Below are 27,178 nucleotides of genomic sequence, written 5' to 3' on the forward strand. Positions count from 1 at the left end.
ATAGTAAGAGATGAAGAGGGACACTATATCATACTTAAAGGGTCTATCCAACAGGAAGACCTAACAATCATGAATATTTATCCCTCTAATGTGGGAGCTGCTAAATATATCCATCAATTAATAACCAAAGTAAAGAGATACTTAGATAATAAAACTAATAGTAGGAGACTTCAACACGGCATTCTCAGTAAATGACAGATATTCTAAGCAGAACACCACCAAAGAAACAAGGGCCTTGAATGATACACTGGACCAAGTAGACTTCACAGATATATACAGAACTTTCCATCTGAACACAATTGAATACACATTCTTCTCAACTGCACATGGGACTTTCTCTAGAATAGACCACATACTGGGTCACAAATCAGGTCTCAACTGATACCAAAAGATAGAGATTGTCCCTTGTATATTTTCAGACCACAATATTTTGAAACTAGACTCAATCACAAGAAGAAATTTGGAAGAAACTCGAACACATGAAGGTTAAAGAACATCCTACTAAAAGATGAATGGGTCAATCAGGAAATTAGAGAAGAATTAAAAAGATTCATGGAAAGTAATGAAAATGAAAATACAGCCATTCAAAATCTTTGGGATATAGCAAAAGCAGTCCTAAGAGGGAAATATATTGCAATACAAGACTCCTTCAAAAAAAAAAAAAAAAAGGAAAAAATCAAATACACAAGCTAACCTTGCACCTAAAGGAGTTGGAGAAAGAACAGAGAAAAGACTCAAATTAATAAAATCACGAATGAAAGAGGAGAGATCACAACCAATACCAAGGATGTACAAACGATTTTAAAAATGTATTATGAGTAGCTATATGCCAACAAATTAGGCGATCTAGAAGAAATGAATGCTTGTATGGAAAACCACAAGTTACCAAAACTGGAACAGGAAAAAATAGAAAACCTGAACAGGCCAATAATCAGTGAGGAAATTGAAGCAGCCATCAAAAACCTCCCAAGACACAAAAGTCCCAGGGGAATTCTATCAAACATTTAAAGAAGAAATAATACTTATTCTACTAAAGCTGTTCTGAAAGATAGAAAGGGACGGAATACTTCCAAACTCGTTTTGTGAGGCCAGGATCACCTTAATCCCCAAACCAAAGACCTCCCCAAAAAGGAGATTTATAGACCAATATTCCTGATGCAGACAGATGCAAAAATTCTCAACGAGATACTAGCCAATAGGATCCAACAATACATTAAGAAGATTATTCACCATGACCAAGTGGGATTTATGGGTGGCTCAACACTCATAAAGCAATCAACGTGATAGATCGCATCAACAAGAGAAAAAACAAGAACCATATGATCCTCTCAATAGATGCAGAGAAAGAATTTGGCAAAGTACAGCATCCATTCCTGATTAAAATGCTTCAAAGTGTAAGGATAAAGGGAACATTCCTCAATATCTTAAAAGCCATTTATGAAAAACTCACAGTGAATATCATTCTCAATGGGGGAAAACTGAAAGCCTTTCCCCTAAAATCAGGAACATGACAGGGATTTCCACTCTCACCACTGCTATTCAACATAATACTAGAACTCCTAGCCTCAGCAATAAGAAAACAGAAAGAAATAAAAGGCATTCAAATTGGCAAAGAAGAAGTCAAACTCTCCCTCTTCACAGATGACATGACACTGTACATAGAAAACCCAAAAGACTCCACCCCAAAATTGCTAGAACTCATACAGCAATTCAGCAGTGTGGCAGGATACAAAATCAATGCCCAGAAATCAGTGGCATTTCTATACACTAACAATGATACTGAAGAAAGAGAAATTAAGGAGTCAATCCCATTTACAATTGCACCCAAAAGCATAAGATACCTAGGAATAAACCTAACCAAAGAGGTAAAGGATCTATACCCTAAAAACTACAGAATACTTCTGAAGGAAATTGAGGAAGACACAAAGAGATGGAAAAAACATTCCATGTTCATGGATTGGAAGAATTAATATTGTGAAAATGTCAATGTTACCCAGGGCAATTTACACATTTTATGCAATCCCTATCAAAATACCATGGACATTCTTCAGAGAGTTGGAACAAATCTTCAGATTTGTGTGGAATCAGAAAAGACCCCGAATAGCCAGAGGAATATTTTTCAGAAAACCAGATCCGGGGGCATCACAATGCCAGATTTCAGGTTGTACTACAAAGCTGTGATCATCAAGACAGTGTGGTATTGGCACAAAGACAGACACATAGATCAATGGAACAGAATAGAGAACCCAGAGATGGGCTCTCAACTCTATGGTCAACTAATATTCGACAAAGCAGAAAAGACTATCTACTGGAAAAAGGACAGTCTCTTCAATAAATGGTGCTGGGAAAATTGGACAGCCACGTGCAGAAGAATGAAACTAGACCATTCTCTTGCACCATACACAAAGATAAATCAAAGTGGACGAAAGATCTAAATGTGAGAGAAGCACCAAAATTTTAGAGAACACACAGGCAACACCCTCTTTGAACTTGGCCACAGCAACTTCTTGCAAGATACATCTATGAAGGCAAGAGAAGCAAAAGCAAAAATGAACTATTGAGACTTCATCAGGATAAAAAGCTTCTGCACAGCAAAAGAAACAGTCAACAAAACTAAACTAAAAGACAACCTACAGAATGGGAGAAGATACTTGCAAATGACATATCAGATAAAGGGCTAGTATCCGAGATCTATAAAGAATGTATTAAACTCAACAGCCAAGAAACAAACAATCCAATCATGAAATGGGCAAAAGACATGAACAGAAATTTCACCAAAGAAGACCTATACATGGCCAACAAGCACATGAGAAAATGCTCTGCCTCATTTGCCATCAGGGAAATACAAATCAAAACCACGATGAGATACCACCTCACCCCAGTAAGAATGGGGAAAATTAACAAGACAGGAAACCACAAATGTTGGAGAGGATGTGGAGAAAGGCAAACCCTCTTGCACTGTTGGTGGGAATGTGAACTGGTGCAGCCACTCTGGAAAACTGTGTGGAGGTTCCTCAAAGAGTTAAAAATAGACCTGCCCTACGACCCAGCAATTGCACTGCTGGGGATTAACCCCAAAGATACAGATGCAGTGAAATACTGGGACACCTGCACCCCAATGTTCATAGCAGCAATGTCCACAATAGCCAAACTGTGGACGGAGCCACAATGTCCTTCAACAGATAAATGGATAAAGTAGATGTTGTCTATATATACAATGGAACATTAGTCAGCCATCAGAAAGGACAAATATCTGCCATTTGCTTCAACGTGGATAGAACTGGAGGGTATTATGCTGAGTGAAGTAAGTTAATCAGAGAAGGACAATCATTATATGGTTTCACTCATATGGAGAATATAAGAAATAGTGACAGGAATTAAAAGGGAAAGGAGGGGAACTGAGTGGGAAAAACTATTGAGGGAGACAAAGCATGAGAGACTCCTAACTCAGAAATGAAGAAAGGGTTGGGGAAGGGAAAGTGGGCAGGGGGTTGGGGTAACTGGGTGATGGGCATGGAGGGCACTTGATGGGATGAGCACTGGGTTTTATACTTTATGTTGGCAAATCGAACTTCAATAAAAACAAATTTTAAAAATTTAAAAAATTAAAAAAATTGGGGGGATGCCTGGGTGGCTCAGTGGCTGAGTGTCTGCCTTGGGCCCAGGGAGTGATCCTGGGGTCCCGGGATCGGGTCCCACATCGGGTTCCCTGCATGGAACTTGCTTCTCCCTCTGCCTCTCTCCCTGCCTCTTTCTCTCTCTCTCTGTGTCTCTACTGAGTAAATAAATAAAATCTTTTTTTTTAAAGATAAAATAAAAAATTTTGGAACATTAAAAAAAAAGGGATCTATGTGTTACATATTGTGCCTATGTCCTGGGAGCACAAGAGAAAGAGGAAGAAATGGTTCTTAGGAAGCTCCCAGTCTAGTTACAGAAACTAACAACTAACATCCAGTGGCTCCCTACCATTACAGAGTTTTTTTCGGTGATAATTGTCTTGGTTGTGTCTCAGCAACTCTGTAGGGTATGAATGGCTAGTGTGCTCATTGCCATTTGCCTTTTGAGGAAACCAAGTCTAGAAGACTCACCCACAATCACAGTCAGTTGAAAAGCTGGAACAAAAAAACCACAAGACTTTCTGACGCCAAATCCTCTGCCCCTTTCAGAGGATAAAGTCTTCTTGAAACTGCTAGGCAGGAATTCCAGAAGGCAACAGAGGAGTCCCAGAGAATTAGGAGATATCAAAGGGGCCAGCAGTTGGGAACACGGCGATATTGATATTAATGAGGATTAATTAGGGTTAGTTTTCTCAAACCTACAGCTTGTAAGGAAGGCAGAGCACTGCTCTGATGGTTTTCCAGCCACTGTTGGATGAGCCAGGCAGGTAGGGTTATGGCTATTTTTTCTTTCTTTCTTTCTTTCTTTCTTTCTTTCTTTCTTTCTTTCTTTCTTTCTTTCTTTCTTTCTTTCTTCTTTCTTTCTTTCTTTCTTTCTTTCTTTCTTTCTTTCTTTCTTCAGATTTTTATTTATTTATTCATGAGAGACAGAGAGAGAGAGAGAGAGAGGCAGAGACACAGGCAGAGGGAGAAGCAGGCTCCATGCAGGGAGCCCGAAGTGGGACTCGATCCCGGGACTCCAGGATCATGCCCTGGGCCGAAGGCAGGCACTCAACCGCTGAGCCACCCAGGGATCCCCTATTTTCCTAATTTAAATGGAATATTAATACTCTATTTTCATGGGGCTGGGACTATTACTTGCATGTTTTTAAAGTTAACCCACACACCTGTTTGTGAGACGCATGGAATTCCTATGATAAAGTAATGAGATCAAACCTTGAGCAGTAGACTGTAGAAGATGTTGAATGCCAAAGAGCTCTGGGTACAATGCTATAGGTAATATGGATTCAGAGGTAGTGTTTAGCAATTGGTTCTAGAGGATACAAGTCATGGTAAGAGAGTGGTATATGATTTTCTGGGCATCTAGTGATATAATAAGTGCTATGACCTTCCTCACCGGGCCATAATTATTTGTTGGCTGAAGAAGTATATTTATTCTCTGCCATCTTAGGTTGATGAAGATGAACCCCTGTTCCTCAGCTTAATCAATGACCTGTTTCCAGGATTACAACTGGATAGTAGTACCTATGTGGAACTGCAAGCTGCAGTAGCCAACCAGGTTCAGATAGAAGGTTTGATTAACCACCCGCCCTGGAATCTCAAACTTGTGCAGGTAAAGACATTTTAATCTATTACCAGTATCATAACAAGTGTGTGTTGTCAAAAGATCACCATTTGAAGAGAAGAATGCAGGATATTAGTTTTACTTAATGTAAAGGTTGAAAGTAAATGAAAAACATCCTTGCAAGCAGAGTCCTCAGGAGGATGTGTTGATCCTAGAGAGAGAGAGAGAGAGTGCGGATTGACCCTGCCTTGCAGTAAACAAGCAGTGATTTACTGAGATTACCTATTTCTGGGGAGCAGGTTGGGCAGTAGCCAGAATCTCAAGAACAGTTGGGAGGAGAGTAGGGTTTTTTTTTTTAGATTTTATTTATTTATTTGTGAGAGACACACAGAGAGAGGCAGAGAGGGAACCAGGCTCCTCACAGGGAGCCCAATGCGGGACTCGATCCCAGGACCCTGGGATCACGACCTGAGCCAAAGGCAGGCGCTCAACCACTGAGCCACCTAGGTGCCTCAAGTAGGTTATAAAAAGCTGGGGAGATGGAATGACCCTGCTGGCTTCTTGTGTCTGTCTGGCAGTATCACTCATAGCTGGGGACCTTCATGGGCATGGGGTCTGAGGAATCCGGGAATGCTGCTTTACTTCTGCTTTGGGTATGGACAAGTTCACACCTGCACTAAAATTTTAATCCTTTGCCTGTGTCTCTTGGTGTCTTTTTGTCCATCACATTTCATCCTTGTGACACCCAACAGTTGACTCAGCAGAGTCAGGAAGGACTGGTGGAGATGGAGGATTAAATTTCTATGGGCCTGATGTTTCAGGAGTATTTTCCAGGGCGTTTGGAAATGAGGGAGCTGAAATTGTGGAGGGTGTTAAGAACTGCATTTGAAAAGTAACAGTTCTTATTTTAACTTACTGTTCTTGCCAGATTACGAGAAGTGAGAGTGTCTAAGTCATATCCAAGTTTCATAGGAAAATATGTGAGGAACAGTTTTTAAGTATTTTTCATCACCCATGGATTGGAAGCCATTAAACACTTTTTTTTTTCAATTTCTGGGAAATTTTTCAAAATTTCCTATGTGACATATGCATCTAGTATATTGAATACTAAAGTCATAGTTATCTCCGTGGGTAGGGGACTAGAATATGGTGGTGGTACCCAGTGTCAATAGTGTTACTCTTGAACAGAATGTGATGGGCTGTGTCTTTGCTGCTTCTAAATGATGGGTTATAGTAGTAATGCATTTTCCTCTAAAATGGTAGAATAATATAAATTCTGCCTCTGATCAGCTATGAGCTTTTGACTTCTTATTTTTATTAAGAAAACAATAGAGAGGACATTGTAACAGACCCTGTCTTGTTCTTAGTATGTCTCCTTGAATCTCCTTTACCCTAACCCTGTGCCCCTTCCCCGGCTTCTGCGTGAATCTAATAGCCCACACTCACCATCCTTTCAGGACGACTGGAGCCACTTGGCTAGCAGGCACTGCCTGGGAGTTTATTTTCCATCCCCCTTAAACCAAACTCTCCTTAGTTAAAGACTGATGGGTGATGGAGTGAGTAGTAGAGTCAAGCTCCCTTGCTTCCCTGTGAACAAACGCAGGTGTTACTTACATTCCAGCGTGCCCCGCAGGACCTGTGTTAAGGCTTCCCTCTAAAGGATTTTGTCCTCGATCGCACCCTGTCTGACTTCCCTTTCCTGTCCTGCTTCCCCTACCTCCTTGTCAGTTTCTCCTGGGAGCATTGCCTGAGCAAATCGGTTGCAGGGACATCCTCCCCTCAAGCTGGTCTTCACTGTGATGGTTTGCTTTGCTGCTATCGCCCACCAGGGGGCGGCATCATCACATTGAATGCACAGAAAGCTTGTGCCTGGAAAAACCTGTTATGGGCAAACCCAAATCACCAGGAATAGTAGTTTGAGAAGCAAAACCTAGATCCCGAGTTTATTATTTCCAAAATGTCATTCGAGTTTCACACTGTCATAATTTTAATCACTTATCTTCTTTTTTTTTTTTTTTTTTTTTTTTTTTGTAACTGTGGCGCTCATTTGCTACCTACATCTAGTGAAACCATTTGGGGGAGGGCATTTTTTCATCTTTTAAATAGCGAACTAGTTACTTTAGTAGGAGCTTACTTAAAGCCGTTTAAATTTCAGCACGCTGCTTCTGCAAATGTCAGCAAGAGACTCATTAGTTACATTTTTCAATTGATTGCCCTGTTGTGCAGTTATATGAGACATCTCTGGTGCGTCATGGTTTGATGACTCTAGGGCCCAGTGGTTCTGGGAAGACAACTGTCATAACAATTTTGATGAAGGCATTAACCGAGTGTGGGAGGCCTCACAGAGAGATGCGAATGAATCCCAAAGCGATTACTGCGCCTCAGATGTTTGGCAGACTGGACACTGCTACTAATGACTGGACAGATGGGATTTTTTCCACTCTGTGGAGAAAAACATTAAAAGCTAAAAAAGGTACATGTCAGCTTTCTTCTGTGAACCTCCCCCATCCCCGTACCCCCCTCCCTCACCCCAGTTAAATAACACCATGTTTAAATTTTTTTGCAGGTGAAAAGTGATTTTTTCTCTTTTAATTATTTGCAGGTGAAAACATTTTCTTAATTTTAGATGGCCCTGTGGATGCCATTTGGATCGAGAACTTAAATTCTGTGTTGGATGACAATAAAACCCTCACGCTGGCCAATGGAGATCGCATCCCCATGGCCCCTAGTTGTAAGCTTCTGTTTGAAGTCCATAATATTGAAAATGCTTCTCCTGCCACGGTCTCCAGGATGGGCATGGTTTATATCAGCAGCTCTGCACTCAGTTGGAGGGCGATATTGCAGGTGGGGACCTGAGACCCAGGTGAGCGTGCCCAGGCTCTTCCCCGGGGTCACTTCCTTCATAAACTGAGGTTCTGTTTCTCTGTTGCAGGCATGGTTGAAGAAGCGCACTACACAGGAAGCTTCTGTCTTCCTCGACCTGTATGATAAAATATTTGAAGATATATATACGTATATGAAACTAAGCCTCAATCCAAAAATGCAGCTCCTGGAGTGCAACTATATCATGCAGGTGAGATTATGTACATTCACTATTTAGATTGGAGACTTTCTGCCCACCCTCTTGCAGCTTAGAGGCCAGGTCTCAAATAGAAAATTCATTCAATCCATAGAAATACTTTGATGATATGGCTGTGAACTTTGGTGAAGTTTGATTCCTGTTAAAGATTTTGTAAGATTTCATTAATGATTTTACTACCATCTGCTTTATTATTTTCTCTGCCCAGGGTGGGTGTTGGCAGGGGAAGAGGAATGATCTATCTCTCCCACCGTCAAGCTTAGTAACCTTCCCAGAAAGTGCACCCAATAATGACACTAGACAAAATAAATAAAGCAGACAGTCCTACAGAAAAGCACAAAAAAGATCTGATGACAAGCAAGAAAACTCAAATGGCAATCTCAGCATTGCAAATTTAGAGTTTATAGATAGGGAAAACTTTTAAACAATTTTCCAAGTAGTTTCTAGCATTGTGTGTGTGTGTGTGTTCCCCCATCCCCCAAACTCAGTGAGTTTTCCTTAATAGTCTTTGGTGGGGGTTGGGGGGGCAGGAGGGAAGCAGAATTAATCATAGATTTTGAAGGGCTCTCCTGCTTTAGGTGATCTTTTATGATCCATTCTGGTGCTTTGTTTTTTTTCTTAGTTTAAGAAGGGATGCCAGTCAGTGAAGGTGGGAAGATAAGAATTAATACATAAGGGCCCAAATCAACAAACTATTTAGTAATTACTTTAAAATGCATAATATGAATGAAAATCTTATCTTGAATTAATTGAATTAATTTTGTTTTGCAAGACTGAGAATGTCTTACTGTAGATACATTGCTTTCTGATGCCATATGGGAGTTGGCACACTTTTCCTTAAATGAGTGGGTAGCAAATATTTAGGCAAATGTTTGCACAACTGTCCCTCTCAACCACTCACATCTGTTGCTGTATTGCAAAGGCAGCCAGAGACAGTGCCTATGTGAATGAGTGTGACTGTGTTTCAGGAAAACTTTATTTGCCAAACAGGTGGCTGGGCCTCTGGGGCCACAGTTTGCTGAGCCCTGCAAAAAGTGAAAAACAAATACAATCTGAGGTGTAGAAAATTTGGAGTCACTAAACCTTCTATCCAGAAACTACCCTAGAAAACATATAGTCTAAACAAACAAACAAACAAACCCCACATCTAGTTTAGGCCCTTTGTTTTTCAGATCTGGAAACTGAGGCTCAGTGAAGTTGGTGGCATGAGCTGGGGTTAGAAATCACACCCCCAGTCTCCCATTTTGGCATTTTTCTGCCAGTCCAAGAAAACTATTGAAAGCAGGATGACTTTTCTCTAAATGCTGTTTGCTGTAGGACAGTGATCAAGCTATATCTAGAGATATAATTTTTCTTCCCCCTTTTCATCATTCTTTTAAGTTTCTTATTTAAAAATTTATGTTTCAAAAATTTGACTACAAAAATTTATTTTCTTGTATTAAACTATTTCCAGTCTCTCAATCTACTGGAAGGTTTAATTCCCTCCAAAGAAGAAGGCGGTGTTTCATGTGTCGAACATCTTCACAAATTATTTGTGTTTGGCCTAATGTGGAGTTTAGGAGCCCTTTTGGAACTGGAAAGCAGAGAAAAGCTTGAGGCCTTTATACGAAGTCATGGAAGCAAGTTAGACTTACCAGAAATACCTAAAGGCACAAATCAGACCATGTATGAGTTTTATGTTACTGATTATGGTAAGTACAGAGATTACACCTGAAATGAGAGATAATCTCTTTTTCTTTCTTCTTTTTTCTTTCTTCTTTCTTTCTTTCTTTCTTTCTTTCTTTCTTTCTTTCTTAAGAGTTTACTCATGAGAGACACACAGAGAGAAGCAGAGTCATAGACAGAGGGAGAAGCAGTCTCCTCACAGGGAGCTTGATGTAGGACTTGACCCCAGGACCCAGGATCACGCCCTGAGCCAAAGGCAGATGCTTAGCCACTGAGCCACCCAAGTGCCCTGAGATGATCTCTTTTTCAATGAGAAAAACATAAACTTCCATGAATTATTCTATGGGGAAATGTTAAGCCAATTATAAATAACATGATCGCTAATGTCATTTTTAAAAGGCATATATATATATATATACAAAGAATAGAAGAATTTTGTGTATTGGCCATGCTGGGACCTGGTAAGGGACTCGAGGCTTCTCCTCTTTTTGGAGTGGCCTAAGTGAAATCTTGTGTAAGTAAGTTGGCAATACCTCTTATGTACTTTCTGGTGCTTGAAGAGCAAAGGTAGCAGTGTAGAGGACATAGATTCTTTATGATGCAATAACAGATCAATCCTACAACTTCCCTGTTGGAAATGTCAGAATAGTTAGAGAATGAACCAAGCAGATGGGGTCCTAGCTACATGAGGCAGACTTGGCAAAAATCCAGTGTGTCACCTCAGCCCCCAGCTTCCTGTGTGTGACAGGGCCCAATTTTCCTGTCTCTAAGAGAAATGCCCTTGAATTTGGTACCCTTTACCCAGAGTGTACCTCCAATTCTTCTAGGTTCCAGAGAAGATAAAACATGTCTCCAAAAAAAATGTTTTTACCTCTGATTCTTCCTAAAACCCCAAAGCAGCAAAAGCATTTGTTTTTGTTTTAATGTATAAACTCAAAAGAACAAGAGGGTAGACAGCAATAATAGCATTTTGAAAGCAAGATAGTGAGAAAGGTAAGTGGCACTTGATTTAGCACCCTGGGCCAGGTTGGTCCTAAACTGACAGTGGGAAGAGTTGAGAAGCAATGTAATGTATGCCACAGGACCTTCAAAGGGCTCGAGAATTGGAAACCGAAGTGAAGGTAGAGGTAAAAACCAGCGGGCTGCTCATAAGTCTGTTTAGGAAGCAGAGCTTTGTGTCCTCTTTCCAAAGTCATACCGCTAGACAACTGCATTCACCGCACACTAACTAAAGACTGAAGAATTAGTGTTTGGAGAATGTGAACTACAGAGTTGCCTAGGCTTGGAGGACACTAGACACATCTGAGAGTGGAAGAATCATACTGAAAATAGGGATTAACTGAAAGTTTGTATTGTAAAAGGCTCTATAATGACACTGAGAAGTAAGTGAATTTTTTTCATCTGGCCATCTTTAACCAGTAATTCTGTGTGTGATGTGATGCTCTTAAAGATTTGGGATCATAAAAAGGAGCTCTCACTCAAAATGCAAACTAACAAGGAAATGCACCCTTGAATCTAGGTAGGAATTCTGTTAAAATCCAGAGCCGATCAAAAGATGGCTCTTTGAAAAGATCCACAAAATTGATAAATCTCTTAACAGAGATATAGGGGTGTGGGGGTGGGTGGGGAGAGAAGATGTAAATTATCAGTGACCAGGAATGAAAGAGGGAACATTCCTACAGACCCTATAGACATTAAAAAAATAAGAAGTGAATACTAAAAACAATGGTATGAAAGTACATTTGACAATATAGATGAAATAGACAAATTCCTTGAAAGATACAAACTAAACGTCATCAAGAAAAAATAGATACCTTCCATATCCCTATATTCACTAAAAAACTGTATAGTTGGGCAGCCCTGGTGGTCCAGCGGTTTAGCACCGCCTTCGGCCCAGGGCGTGATCCTGGAGTCCTGGGATCGGGTCCCATGTCGGGCTCCCTGCGTGGAGCCTGCTCCTCCCTCTGTCTGTGTCTTTGCCTCTCTCTCTCTCATGAATAAATAGATAAAATCTTTAAAAAAAAACTGTATAGTTATAAACCTTCTTACAAAGAAAACTCCAGGCCCAGATGGCATTATTGGTGAATTCCACCAAATACTTAAGGAAGAAATAATACCAATTTTACAGAAATGCTCCTAAAACATATAAAATGTAAGGAAGAAACATATCCCAGATAATTTTATAAGGACAATGTTATCCTGATATAAAAACCAGAGAAATACATTATAAGAAAAGTAGACTATAGATCAGTATTTCTTAGGAATACTTTAAAAAAATTTAATTTTAAGTAGGCTCCATACCCAATGTGGCTTGAACTCATGACCCTGAGATTAAGGGTTGCATGCTCTACTGACTGAGCCAGACAGGTGCCCCAACACACATTTCTTAATAACATTTCAACAAAGGGAAGCCCGGGTGGCTCAGTGGTTTAGCGCCACCTTCCACCCGGGGCCTGATCCTGGAGACCTGGGATCCAGTCCCATGTCGGGCTCCCTGCATGGAGCCTGCTTCTCCCTCTGCCTGTGTCTCTGCCTCTCTCTCTCCTCTCTGTGTTTCTCATGAATAAATAAATAAAATCTTAAAAAAAAAATTCAACAGGTTAAATAAATCCAAGTGAACATTTATTCTATGAATGGAGGATTGGGTTAACATTCAAAATACGATCAATATAATTAATCATATTAACAGACTAAAAAAACAAACAAACCATCAGTCATCTAAGTAGATGCAGAAGCATTTGACAAAATTTAATACCCTTTCATGAAACTCTCAGTAAACTAGGAATAGGAACTTTATCATTTGACAAAGGGCATCTACAAAAAAGCCAGCATTAGACTGTATACTTCCTTTCCAAGATCAGCAACAGAAAAAGGATGTTCTTTCTCACCACCACTATTCAATGTTGTACTAGAGGTTCTAGTCAGTGTAATAAGGCAAGGAATACATACACACAAAAACAAACAAATAAATAAAATATCTACAGATTGAAAAAGAACAAGTATACCTCTGTACAATGGCTAAAATGTACAGGTTGGAAAAGAACAAGACAATATGACCATCTGTAAACAATCCTCAAAAAAGTTATTAGAACTAATATATGAGTAGCAAGGTCATAGGATAAAAGGACAATATACAATAATAGGTTGTATTTCTATATACTCACAACAAACAATTGTAAATTGAAATTTTAATATACTATTTAAAATTAGCATCCAAACTTAAGCAACCATCAGCTTAATATAGATTGCTATATGCAGAAGATGTTATATGCAAACTTAGTGGTAACCACAAATCAAAAACCAGTGATAGATGTGCAAAGAATGAAGAGAAAGAAATTCAACTATTTCACTAGAGAAAGCTGACAAATAGTGAAAGAAAAAAAAGGATCAGAAAAAAACTACAAAAACAACCACAAAACAAGTAACAAAATGGCAATAAATAAATATCAATAATTACTTTGAATGTAAATGGACTAAATGTTTCAATCAAAAGACATAGGATAACAGAGTGGATTAAAAAACAATATTCCGTCTATATGCTGTCTACAAAAGACTCATTTTACACCTAAAGTCACCTGCAGACTGAAAGTGAGGGGATGGAGAACCATCTATCATGCTAATGCATGTCAAAAGAAAGCTGGAATAGCCATACTTATATCAGGCAAGCTAGGTTTTAAACTAAAGATTGTAACAGATGAAGAAGAGCATTATATCATAATTAAGGGGTCTATCCATCAAGAAGATATAATTGTAGATATTTATGCCCCAACTATAATAATAATAAAGGGGACAATCCAACAAGAAGCTATAACAATTGTAAATATGTATTCACACAATATGGGAGCACCCAAATACATAAAACAGTTAATAACAAACATAAAGGAAATAATCTATAATAATACAGTAATAGTAGGGGATATCCATACCCCACATACATTGATGGACAGATCATCTGAACAGAAAATCAATAAGGAAACAGTGGCTCTGAATGACACACTGGACCAGATGGATTTAACAGATATATTCAGAACACTCCATCCTAAAACAGGAGAATACCATTCTTTCCAAGTGCAGATGGAATGTTCTCCAGAAGAGATGACCTATTAGGCCATGAAACCAGCCCCAACAAATTCAAGAAGATTGAAATCATACCATGCATCTTTTCTGACCACAATCCTATGAAACTAGAATTCACAAGAAAAAATCTGGAAAAAGCACAAATACATGGAGGTTAAATAATATGCTACTAAGCAATGAATAGGCCAATGAGGAAATCAGAGAAGAAATAAAGAATTACATAGAAACAAAAATGAAAACACAATGGTCCAAAATCTTTGGGACGTAGCAAAAGCAGTTCTAAGACGGAAGTTGTAGCAATAATTCAAGAAGCAAGAAAAATCTCAAATGACCTAAACTTACACCTGAAGGAGATAGGAAAAAGAACAAACAAAACCCCAAAACCAAGAGAAGGAAGGAAATAATAAAGATTAAAGCAGAAATAAGTGATACAGAAATTTAAAAAAACAAAGGAACATATCAATGAAACCAGGAGTTGGTTCTTTGGAAAGATCAACAAAATTGATAAACCTCTAGCCAGAGTCATCAGAAAGAGAGAGAGAGTATATCCAAATAAACAAAATCACAAATGAAAGAGGAGAAATAGCAATCAACATTACAGAAATAGGAACAATTGTAAGAGAACATTATGAAAAACTATGTCAATAAATTGAACAACCTAGAAGAAACAGATAAATTCCTAGAAACATATAACCTATCAAAACCGGAAGCAGAAGAAATAGAAAATTTAAACAGACCAACAATTACCAGCAATGAAATTCAGTCAGTAATCAAAAAGTTCCCAACAAACAAAAGTCCAGGATCAGGCAGCTTCATAGGCAAATTCTACCAAACATTTAATGAAGAGTTAATATAATACCTATTCTCAAACTATTTCAAAAATTGATGAAGGAAACTGAAGATGACACAGAGGAATGGAAAGACATTCCAATCCATGTGCATGGATTGGAAGAACAAATATTGATAAATATCTATACTACCCAAAGCAATCTTCAGATTTAATGCAGTCCCTATCAGAAGACCCAACAGCATTTTTCACAGAACTAGAACAGTCCTAAAGTTTGTATTGAAACACAAAAGACCCCAAATAGCCAAAGGGATCTTAAAAAAGAAAAAGAAAACTGGAGGTGTTGCAATTCCAAACTTCAAGTTATATAACAAAGCCATAGTAATCTCAACAGTATGGATATTGGTACAAAAACAGACACCGAGATCCATTAAACAGAATAGAAAACCCAGAAATAAACCCATAGTGATATGGACAATTAATCTTCTACAAAGGAGGAAAGAATATCTAATGGGAAAAGACTATCTCTTCAACAAATGGTGGGAAAACTAGACAGCTACATGCAAAAGAATGAAACTGGACCACTTTCTTACACCATATACAAAAGTGAACTCAAAATGGATTAAAGACCCAAATGTGAGACCTGAAACCATAAAAATCCTACAAGACAGCATAGATAGTATATTATCTGACATCAGCTATAGTAACATTTTTCTAGATATTTCTCCTTAAGCAAGGGAAACAAAGGCAAGAGTAAACTGTTGGGACTATAAAATAAAAAGCTTCTGTGCAGTGAAGGAGACAATCAACAAAACTAAAAGGCAACCTAGAGAATGGAGGAAGATATTTACAAATGACATAGCTGATAAAGAGTATCCAAATATATAGAGAACTGATACAACTCCAGGCACCTTTTTTTTTTTTTTTTAAGATTTTATTTACTTATTCATGATAGACATAGAGAAGAGAGAGAGAGAGATGCAGAGACACAGGCAGAGGGAGAAGCAGGCTCTATGCTGGGAGCCGACATGGGACTCGATCCTGGGTCTCCAGGATCGCACCCCGGGCCAAAGGCCGGTGCTAAACTCCAGGCACCTTTGTGGTGGGGGGATGGGTAAGATAGGTGATGGGGATTAAGTAGTGCACATGTTGTGATGAACACAGGTGATGTATGGAACTGTTGAATCACTACCTTGTACCCTGAAACTAATGTTAACTATACTGTAATTAAAATAAGAAACTTAATAAAAAAATACATATCTGATAAAATAATCTAATACAGAATACATAAAGGACTCTAGCAATTCCATAATAATTGGTAGACAGCTAAGCCCAATTTTTAAAAATGGACCATAAATTTAAATAGATGCTTCACCAAAGATTTATAAATGCTGGGAAAAAGCATGTGAAAAGATATTCCACAGCATTCGTTACTGAGGAAATGCAAATTGAAACTATAATGGTTTATCATTACACAGCCACCAGAATGACTAAAATGAGATTAGTTCCACCAAATATCGGTGAGAACGTGGAACTGGAACTCTCATATTGTACACTGGTATAGCCACTTAAAAAAAACAGTTTCTCTGTTTCTTAAAAGTTAAACATACAGTTTAACATATAACTTGATTGATATTTTGCAAGGAAATTTGAAACTGAGGTTATTCCTCAAATGCTGAATATTTTCTTTGCTACACTCAAATGCATGCTCCCCTGCTCTGTTTTCATGCATTGTGTGTACACAGCAACTTTTTTTGGAACAATCCTGGATCAAAGTACGATATTTCTGGAGACATTTAAAATGCCAGTGGAAGTGAACAAAACAATACCAACAATGCAAGTAATTTAAATGGCAACAATGGGAACATCTCTGATCAAGTTTACCTAGCCAGTAATGATTACAAGTCTTCATAGATTGTAAGGCACATTCCAGATATGCTAAAATATAACTAAACTTTTTTAGAATTGATGAAATGTGATAATAATTCTTATTATACCAATAATACCAAACAGTAAATTACTAATTATATACTATCAGTTAATAAACTAGTAGTCATGGGATCCCTGGGTGGCGCAGCGGTTTGGCTCCTGCCTTTGGCCCAGGGCACAATCCTGGAGACCCGAATCCCACGTCGGGCTCCCGGTGCATGGAGCCTGCTTCTCCCTCTGCCTGTGTCTCTGCCTCTCTCTCACTGTGTTCCTATCATAAATAAATAAAAAATTAAAAAAAAAATAAAAATAAACTAGTAGTCAGGAGCCTGGGTACTTTATTCATTAGGGTTAGGGCTAGTTTTATTTTCCCCACTTCCCATGGCAAACATTCTACATCCTCTAATCAGTTACCCCTTTTTGGTCTTTGCCACCCTTTCAGTTGATGTGGGTTACCTACTAAATACTAAACATGTCATTGGTTTTTACCACTAGTCAATTCTAATTCTATTTCAGGCCAGGTCTCTCTAGATGAATGATTTAGAAGTTTAAAAACTGACCTTATAAAGAGACAAAACAAACTTAAATGATCAAATGCCATATATATTATATAAGCAGATATGCTTACATATTTTTGGAAAATGTTTAAAATGTTCCTATTATTCTGTTGGTTGTTTATATAGCCTTTCATTTTTATATTTTGAGATCACTTTCAAAGAATGCAGTTTTTTGAAGATGAATTTTTACTTACTGTATAGGAGACTGGGAGCACTGGAATAAGAAACTTCAGCCATATTATTATCCAACTGACAGTATTCCAGAATATTCATCAATTTTGGTTCCAAATGTTGACAATGTTAGAACAAATTTTTTGATAGACACCATCGCAAAGCAACAGAAAGTAAGTTTGATAGTTTCTTAGCTAATCACAAGCCTATATGAAGCACATCCCTTTTCTCATGCTATAGGTTGAATAATTAAGCTCCAGGACAAAGGGCTGGAGGTAGTGCCATTTAAGGGAAACACATTTGAAAAATGAGGCCCAGGATATATTCCAACTTAATAACCCCTGAACTGCTAAGGAAAGTGGGGGTCTGCTCTGCTCACAGAGTCGCTCCCTACTCCCATGGTCACATGAATATTTACCCATATTTTCTTCCAGCATAGTTATAGTACACATTTTACATTCATATCTTTAATTGAAATAGGATTTATTGATTGATTATTTATCTTTAGGATTTATTTTGATGTGGGTCTAATTCTAAAAAGTAATTAAAATTAGTTGTATTTATTTTTACATTAAAAAATTAGCAACCAGAACCATAAGATATTTAAAGCTAAACACCTTACAACAATTATCTGATGATTACAGGCTGTTTTGCTCACCGGAGAGCAGGGAACTGCAAAAACTGTAATGGTTAAGGCCTATATGAAAAAATATGATCCTGAAGTACAGTTATCCAAAAGTCTAAACTTTTCATCTGCCACAGAACCCATAATGTTTCAGGTAAAACCTATCATTTGCTGAGGTAATCAACATCTTAAATGTTTTGAGTGGTGATGACAGTAAAGTGTATATGCATATAAAACCTAATGTGTGTGTGTGGGAAATGGAGCTGCACTTGGCATTTGGCTATTAGCTTTCCTAAGGTTGAGATTGAAGCCAAATCCATACAGCCTATTTTGACCCAATATTGAGGCTGAAGCCGAACTTTGTGTATAAAATTAGTGATCAATATTCCAATAATGTATTTTTTCAATCTTACAATGTCTATTTTAATAATGATATTTATACATATTAAATAACAGTTCTACTCTGAAAGACCTACTCCTCATTTCTAGGAATATGGTTTGAAATCTAACACTTAACACAAACATCTCTTCTCTAGAGAACAATGGAAAGCTACGTGGATAAGCGAATGGGAAGCACATATGGGCCACCAGGAGGCAGAAAAATGACTGTATTTATTGATGATATTAATATGCCTGTGATTAATGAATGGGGAGATCAGGTATGATTAAAATATCTCCTAGAAAATGAGATTTAATCCTTATTTTTAGTTATATATAAAAAGTGTCAATAGCCTTTGTCTTATGAAACCTCATAGCAATTCTGTCTCTTTCAGCTTCTCTCTTATAGCTGGTATTCTCCCTCCTTGAAATCCATGTTTTCCAGCAATATGTCTTCCTGCCTTCTGGCTTCTTGATTTCGGTGCCCTTTCTGGCTCCTCTCTTCTTTTCCCCAGGGTTTTATCTTTGCTATTATTGCTTAATCTATATACTCCCTCCAAGGAATACCTGATTTAGAAAACATCTTTTTTTTTTTCCTTTTTAACTCTGCTACACACGTGTCTTCCTTGTGATCATCTGTCAACCCCAGAGTCATTCTCCATCAGAGAACCTCACTGATGCTGCCAGAATTTTGTTCCTCGTGGGATTCCCAACACCTCCCTCCCACCACTGCCCACTACCTCATCAGTAATGTCTTTTTAAAAAGATTTTATTTATTTATTCATGAGAGACACAGAGAGGGAGGCAGAGACTTAGACAGAAGGAGAAGTGGGCCCCATGCAGGACCCTGATGTGGGACTTGATCCCAGGACTCCAGGATCACACCCTGGGCCAAAGCCAGGCGTTCAACTGCTGAGCCATCCAGGCGTCCCATCAGTAATGTCTACCAAAGCTGCCAGGACCCATCCCATCTGGCCTTTTATCCAAGTTCACCTCAGATACCTCTAGGAAGTCAGGACTCCCAGGTCTGTGCTCACCCTGAGACTATTCATCAAACAGCTCTACATGGTCTTTCTCTGATCTCATTTCCTACTTTCCCCAGTCCTGAAACCTTTCTGTGTGGTCACTTGCTTGAGTTTCTTAGTAATAATTTTTGAACAAGGATCCTTGCATTTTCATTTTCTCTGGACCCCACAAATCATGCAGCCTGCTTGTTATAATTTTCAGTGATGCTGGTACCAACATATGTGATCTTGGCCTCTTTGCTCCTTGAAATCTCCTCCAATGATCATGCTTTCCACCCCATGTGAATTACTCATTCATGAAGTCATATCTATACCTTGTCATTATCAAGAATGGTGAACCCTTCATTATCTCAATTTCAAGCATTTTATCCTCTGATTATCATGTGTACTCTTTGTAGCTCATTCTCTCTGCTACCCAGACTCCAGATGGAGCTACCACGATCCATACTTCCCACCATCATTAAACCCTCCCCTATTTCTTCTAGTTTTCTCATTTCCTTCCTTTCCTAGCTTAAATTCCATGATGCATCATTATAATCACCACGGCATACATCCTCTACCCACATTAACCACATTAAAGTCTTGTTGAAACTCTCTGGCTGCTCTCTGCCCATCTGCACCGATGCAGCTAAACTTGGCAAGAGAAAACCACACAATCCTGGCTTCACTTTAAAATCATTATCATGGACCTCAGCTTCCATTCAGGCTCCTGGTCTGTGAGATGACTATTGATTGCATACATTCTTCATTTTCCCAGACTTCCAACACTTCCAACAGTCAGCCCTCAGCTAAGCACAGATGTGTTGCAGCTTTCTTCCCATTTCTCTGAGAAAATTATTTTTTCCTTTTGTTTCCTATCCATACACTGTACTCAAATTCTATGTTCTAGTGATTACCCTAGACAGCACATCCTGCATGCACAGATAATTAAAAATAAAAATAAACCCTTTATTCCTATCTTATATAGCTAATGACTTTGGGTTGTTTTTTTTTTTTGTATATTCTTTTATTGGAGTTCGATTTGCCAACATATTGTATAACACTCAGTGCTCATCCCGTCAAGTGCCCCCCTAACTTTTGGACACTTTAATTCCCTTTATCTCTTTCCTGACTTATTCTATTGTTGATTTGCCACTTAAGTCTCTCTCTTTTTTTAAGAAAAAAAAAAACTCCCATGAGACATTATTTTTACCCTTTTATATATTCACTCTTCATTTGCATTACCCACATATTCACCAGTTTCTTTGCTCTTTTTTTTATTCTTGCTTCCTGGGCCTTGCATCTGGTATCACGTTTTTTTCTGCTTTAAGAATCTACTTTAAGAAGGTCTTTAAAAAAAAAAAAGACCTTTTAATGGCTCATTCTTTGTTTTTGTTTGTCTGCAATGTCATTTCATCTTCTTTATTTGAAAGACCTTGTTGCTGTATGTAAAAATCTAGATTGGCAGTTATTTTATCTCATCATGTTGAATATATTCCCTTTTCCTGTTTTCCTTGTTGCTGTTGAGAAGTCAACTAGTGCTTGATCATTGCACCTCTGAAGTTAATCTGCCCTTTCTTACTTGCTGCTTTTAAGACTTTCTCTTTACTTTCCTGTAATTTTTCCCTTTTAAAAATGATGTTCTTTGGTGTCAATTTATTTGTATTTATTTGTTTGGGATTCACTGGAACTCATGAATCTGTGGTTCGATGTCTTTCATCAGTTCTAGAAAATCTCCAATCCTTATCTCTTCAAATATTGCTTCTGCCCCACTTTCTTTCCCTTTTCAGAGTCCAAATGTATTTCAGATTTTCTTCTATGCCTTATATGTTTCTGTACTTCTTCTCTGTACATCCCAGCACTTTCTCTCTCCAGTGCTTGTAGTTAGTTTCTCCTCTTCTGTCTTCCACTTCACTAATTTTCTTCTCTGCTTCGTCCAATCTGCCATCAAATTTATCCACTAAGTTTTATTTTAAAGATTTACTTACTTATTTGTTTTGAAATTCACTTTAAAATTTGAAGAGCGAAAAGAAGCAAGGAGTAACTGAAATCAAAACTCAGTGGATAAGGGGTGCCTGGGTGGCTCAGTCGGTTAAACATCTGACTCTTGATTTCAGCCCAGGTCATGATCTCATGGGTCTTATGAATTTTGAAAGATATTGAGCATAGTTGTTTTAAAGTCTGTGTCTGTTAACTCCAGAGTCTGAGGTCTTTGTGAGTCTATTTTGAAGCCTAGGGTGGATATGCTCTCATCCAGACAGGTTTTGAGTTTTCTTTCACCAGCTACTTCTTATTCAGTCAGGATTATCTCAAAGGAAGCCTTAGGTCTGAAAGTTTCTGGCCCACTTAGACTCTGCATACCCTGGGTGCAAATCTATGCAAATGTTATGCTGAGGCCACAGCCTCCCAGGGAAGTCTTCTTTTTCTTTTTTCTTTCCATTTCCCCCTTTCATTCAGCAGGAATCCAAGGCAGAGAGACTTCTCAGGCAATTCCTCTAATGTGAGGGGAGTGGGAGCATATTAAGATGTCATCTATAAGCTGAAAAGCTCTTGCATTTCAAACTCATTTAACCAATTAGGGATATCTTGTTGGATCTCAAACTTAACATATACAAAACTAAATTCCTGTTACTCCCTAAATCTGCTCCTGCAACACTTCTCCATCTCAAAAAATGGTAACTCCACACTCAATCTGTTAGGAAATCATGTGGGCTCTATTTTCAAACTATATCTGAGATTTAACCACTACTCATCATCTCCATTGTTAACACTGGTGGGAGCCACCATCTCTCTTCTTGGTCACTAAAAATGCATTGTTTCCCCATTGTCTTTGCCTTCTCAATCTATTTTCAAATTAGAAATCCATTAAAGCGTAAATTAGATTATGACACAGTCCTCTGCTCAAAATCCTCCCATAAAACTTGTAGAATATAAATACTAATATCCTTACTGTGACCCAAAGACCCTACACTGATTGATCTCCTCTCCCCATGACTCTCCTCCAACTACATTTCTTAGTCCTTGCACAAACTGGCTATAATGTTCACTCAGAGCCTCTACATTTGCTATTTCCTCCTCTTGGAATGCTCTTCCCCTAGATATCTAAGTGGTTTTCTTTCTCATTTCCTTCAAGTCTTTGGTTACATGACATGTGACGTGAATCCTCCTGGATCTCCATATTCAGTTGTACCCTTGAACACTGCCTATTTCCTTTCTCTACTTTATTTCTCCCAAAAGACTTAAACCATTTTATTTACATACATACATACAGGCATACATGTGTACATGTATATATTTTGTCTCCTACCACTAGAGTGTATGCTCCATGAAGACAGGAATTTTTGTCTATGCTACAACAGAATCAGGCACACAGTAATCATTAATATTTGTTGAATGAAAGAGTGTCATTTTTGAGGTGCTTTTGTGTCATCCTCTCAGAGATGCCTAATCGAATTTGGAAATACAGGCATGGAAGTTAGAAGGAAATCGGAAACTAGTTATAGAGTTGAGATTATTTAGGGTACAGGGCTGACATCACATCCCTTGAAATAGTCAGAAGAGAAAAATCCAACAATGGAACCCTGTAGGAACAGTTACATGTGAGGGACAGATGGAGAAAGAGTAGCTTAGGAAGTGATACAAAGTCCCAGGATGAATCTGGAAAGAACTGAGCCTCTGAATCTAAATAAAAGAGGAAAAAAGTTCAATAAGAAGGGAGTGTTATCAGTGTTAGAGGCTGAAGAAAAGAAAGAGAAGGACATAAAATTCAAAGCCAAAACATTCAGTGATATTGAAGGCTCAGGAGTAACACCATCCCACATTCTGATTTAAAGTATTTTGAAGTGTTGAATGTTAATACTTATAACTCTGACTGCTGTTGTAATTGTAGCAAATATTCTGTACCTCACCAATTTAAATTTCTTTGGAAATCCATTTTATCAACGTGGTGAGAGCACACAGGACCTGATCCAGGGTTTAGGTTATGGTTTCGTTCATGCATTTAAATCAAATTGCCTTACAGGTGACTGTCAGCATTCACAAACACGTCATTGACAAGAGTTGAATATTTTCTTCTAATCTCATGTGTACCATTTTATAGGAGCTGTGGAAGAGTATGATAGTGATATGTTACTAAAGTATCACTGTATAAAATTTCAGATAACTAATGAGATTGTGCGACAAATGATGGAAATGGAAGGAATGTATAGTTTGGATAAGCCTGGAGACTTCACTACTATTGTTGATGTGCAGATCATAGCAGCAATGATCCATCCCGGAGGTGGTCGAAATGATATTCCTCAACGTTTAAAAAGACAGTTTACTGTGTTTAATTGCACATTGCCTTCAAATGCTTCAATAGACAAAATTTTTGGTATGACTATTTTTGATGTTTCTTTTTTTATTGTATTACATAATGGACATAAGCCTTGCAAAACCTTATTTAAAAGATAAAAAGGCTCTGTCCGAAGTAGGGCTTAGTTATCTGAAGTGGAGGGCTAAATACCAGAAAAGAAGGACTAAATATTAAGATTACTCATGTTTATAGCCCATTCTAAAAATATTTAGAAGTAGCCTTGTTGAAGTTTGGCTTTAAGGTTTTAGTTCTCTTGACATGATTAATCAGAAAAATTTGGGCTAATGAATAATAGCTCATATATCATAGTTTAACAGTATAATATATCTAGTCAAAAGTAGCATTTTGATTTGTTACTGAAAGATTTTTTGACAACAAATTTAGGCCCATATAAGTTGTTTCATTAAAAATTTTGTATATGAAGACATACAACAGAAACTGAACCATACGTGGGTCAACAGAAAATGTCCATTCATGTATGGACATTAATTGACATAGCAAGTACTATAGATTAGAAGGGAAAGAAAGGGTAGACTTTTAGTAAATGGTATTGTTTTAAATGGTATTGTAATGGTATATAATTAGTGATCTAATGTGAAAATAATTGATATTGAACCCTTACCTCACACCAAGCATAAAATCAATCAAGATGGATTAAAGACCTAAATATAGAAAGCAAAGATATAAAACATTTGGAAGAAAATATAGGAAAATACCTTCAAATCTGTATTTTTGTATCCTATGGGTAAACACCTAGGAGTACAATTGCTGGATCATAGTGTAGTTCTATTTTTAACTTTTTGTGGAAACTCCATACTGTTTTCCATAGTGGCTGCACCACTTTGCATTCCCACCAACAGTGTAAGAGGGTATCTCTTTCTCCATACCCCCACCAACATCTGTGGTTATGTTTCCTGTGTTGTTGGTTTTAGCTATTCTGACAGGTGTGAGTTGGCATGTTATCATAGTTTTGATTTGTATTTCCTTGATAGTAAGTGATGTTGACTAACATCTTTTCTTGTGTCTGTTGGCTATCTGTATGCCTTCTTTGGAAAAATGTCTATTCATGTCTTCTGCCTACTTCTTAACTGGATTATTTGTCTTTTAAGTTTTATAAGTTCTTTATATATTTTGGATACTAATCCTTTATCAGATATGTCATTTGCAAATATCTTCTTCCATTCTCTAGGTTGCCTTTTAGTTTTGTTGATTGTTTCCTTCACTGTGTGAAAGCTTTTTATCTTGATGAAGCCCCAATAGTTCATTTTTGCTTTTGTTTCCGTTGTCTCTGGTGCTGTGTCTAGTAAGAAGTTACTCCAGCTGAGGTCAAAGAGGTTGCTGCCTGTGTTCTTCTCTAGGGTTTTGATGGTTTCTTGTCTCACATTTAGGTCTTTCATCCATTTTGAGTTTATTTTTGTGTATGGTGTAAGAAAGTGGCCCGGTTTATTCTTCTGCATGTGGCTATCCAATTTTCCTAACAATATTTTCTGAAAAGATTTTCTTTTTTTTCCATTGGATATTCTTTCCTGCTTTGTCAAATATTAGTTGGCCATATAGTTGTGGGTCTATTTCTGGGTTTTATATTCTGTTGCATTGATCTATATGTCTGCTTTTGTGCCAGTAGCAAACTGTCTTGATGACTTCAGCTTTGTAATGTAGCTTGAAGTCCAGAATCTTGATGCCTCCAGCTTTGCTTTTCATTTTCAAGATTGCTTTGGCTCTTTGGGGTCTTTTGTGGTTGCATACAAATTTTAGGATTGTTTGTTCTAGCCCTGTGAAAAATGCTGGTGGTATTTTGATAGAGATTGCATTAAATGTATAGATTGCTTTGAGTAAGTATAGACATTTAGCAATGTTTGTGCTTCCAAGCCATAAACATGGATTTTTTCCCATTTCTTTGTGTCCTCTTCCATTTCTTTCATAAGTGTTCTATAGTTTTCAGAGTACAAATCTTTTACCTCTTTGGTTAGGTTTATTCCTAGATATCATATGGGTTTTGGTGCAGTTGTAAATGAGATAGAGTCTTTGATTTCTTTTTCTGCTGCATCATTATTGGTGTATAGAAATGCAACAGATTTCACTGCATTGATTTTGTATCCTGAGACTTTATTGAATCAGTTATAGCAATTTTTTGGTGGAGTCTTTTGGGTTTTCTATATTTAGTATCATGTCATCTGCAAATAATGAAAGTTTTACTTCTTTCTTACTGATTTGGATATCTTTTATTTCTTTTTGTTGTCTGATTGCTGTGGCTAGGACCTCCAGTACTATGTTGAATAAAAGCTGTGAGAGTGGACATACTTGACTTATTCCTGAACTTAGAGGAAAAGCTCTCAGTTTTTCCCATTGAGGATGATGTGAGCTGTGGGTTTTCCATAGACAATCTTTATCATCTTGAGATATGTTCCCTTTAAACCTATTTTGTTGAGGGGTTTTATCATGAATGGATATTGTACTTTGTCATATGCTTTTCCGCACCTATTGAAATGATCAGAGTGGTTTTTATCCTTTCTCTTATTGATGTGATGGATCATGCTGATTGATTTGTGAATACTGAACCAGCCTTGCAACCTAGCAATAAATCCCACTTGATTGTGGTGAATGATTTTTTTTACTGTATTGTTGGATTCGGTTTGCTAGTATTTTACTGAGGACTTTTGCATCTATTGGCTTGTAGTTCTCTTTTTTGTGATGTCTTTATATGATTTTGGCATTAGGATAATGCTGGTCTCATAGAATGAATTTGGAAGTTTTCCTTCCTTTTTTTGGAATAGTTTGAGAAGAATAGGTATTAACTCTTTCTTAAATGTTTGGTAGAATTTGCCTGTCAAGCCATCTAGTCCTGGATTTTTGTTTGTTGGGAGTTTTTTGATCACTGATTTAATTTTTGCTGGTTACCAGTCTTTCAAATTTCCTATATAGAGTATCATGTCATCTGCAAATACTGAAAGTTTGACTTCTTTGCCAGTTTGGATGCCTTTATTTGTTTTCATTGATTGCTGAGGCTAAGGCTTCCAGTATTATGTTAAATTGTAATGGTGGGGAGCCCGGGTGGCTCAGCGGTTTAGTGCCGCCTTCAGCCCAGGGCCTGATCCTGGAGACCTGGGATAGAGTCCCACGTCAGGCTCCCTGCATGGAGCCTGCTTCTCCCTCTGCCTGTGTCTCTGCCTCTGTGTGTGTGTGTCTCTCATGAATAAATAAATAAAATCTAAAAATAATAAATAAATAAATAAATAAATAAATAAATAAATAAATTGTAATGGTGAGAGGGGACATCCTGGTCTTGTTCCTGACCATAGAGGGAAACCTCTCAGTTTTTCCCCATTGAGGATGATACTAGCTGTGGGTCTTTCATATATGGCCTTTATGAT

At 37.9% G+C, this 27,178-nt stretch overlaps 1 protein-coding gene across 1 annotated transcript in view; it reads left to right on the forward strand.

Annotated features, from left to right (window-relative positions):
• Positions 1-27,178, forward strand: part of DNAH8 (dynein axonemal heavy chain 8) — a 335,946-nt gene that overhangs the window by 153,827 nt on the left and 154,941 nt on the right. Inside the window, exons 45-53 of the mRNA XM_072746190.1 lie at positions 5,068-5,229; positions 7,408-7,654; positions 7,784-8,025; positions 8,114-8,254; positions 9,714-9,951; positions 17,477-17,619; positions 18,091-18,225; positions 18,608-18,730; positions 23,612-23,825. Coding sequence (XP_072602291.1) covers positions 5,068-5,229; positions 7,408-7,654; positions 7,784-8,025; positions 8,114-8,254; positions 9,714-9,951; positions 17,477-17,619; positions 18,091-18,225; positions 18,608-18,730; positions 23,612-23,825 — 1,645 coding nt within the window. The remainder of the gene's footprint in view (positions 1-5,067; positions 5,230-7,407; positions 7,655-7,783; positions 8,026-8,113; positions 8,255-9,713; positions 9,952-17,476; positions 17,620-18,090; positions 18,226-18,607; positions 18,731-23,611; positions 23,826-27,178) is intronic.

This window comes from Vulpes vulpes, chromosome 1 (genome assembly GCF_048418805.1).
Source record: "Vulpes vulpes isolate BD-2025 chromosome 1, VulVul3, whole genome shotgun sequence".
Classification (NCBI taxonomy): Eukaryota; Metazoa; Chordata; class Mammalia; order Carnivora; family Canidae; genus Vulpes; species Vulpes vulpes.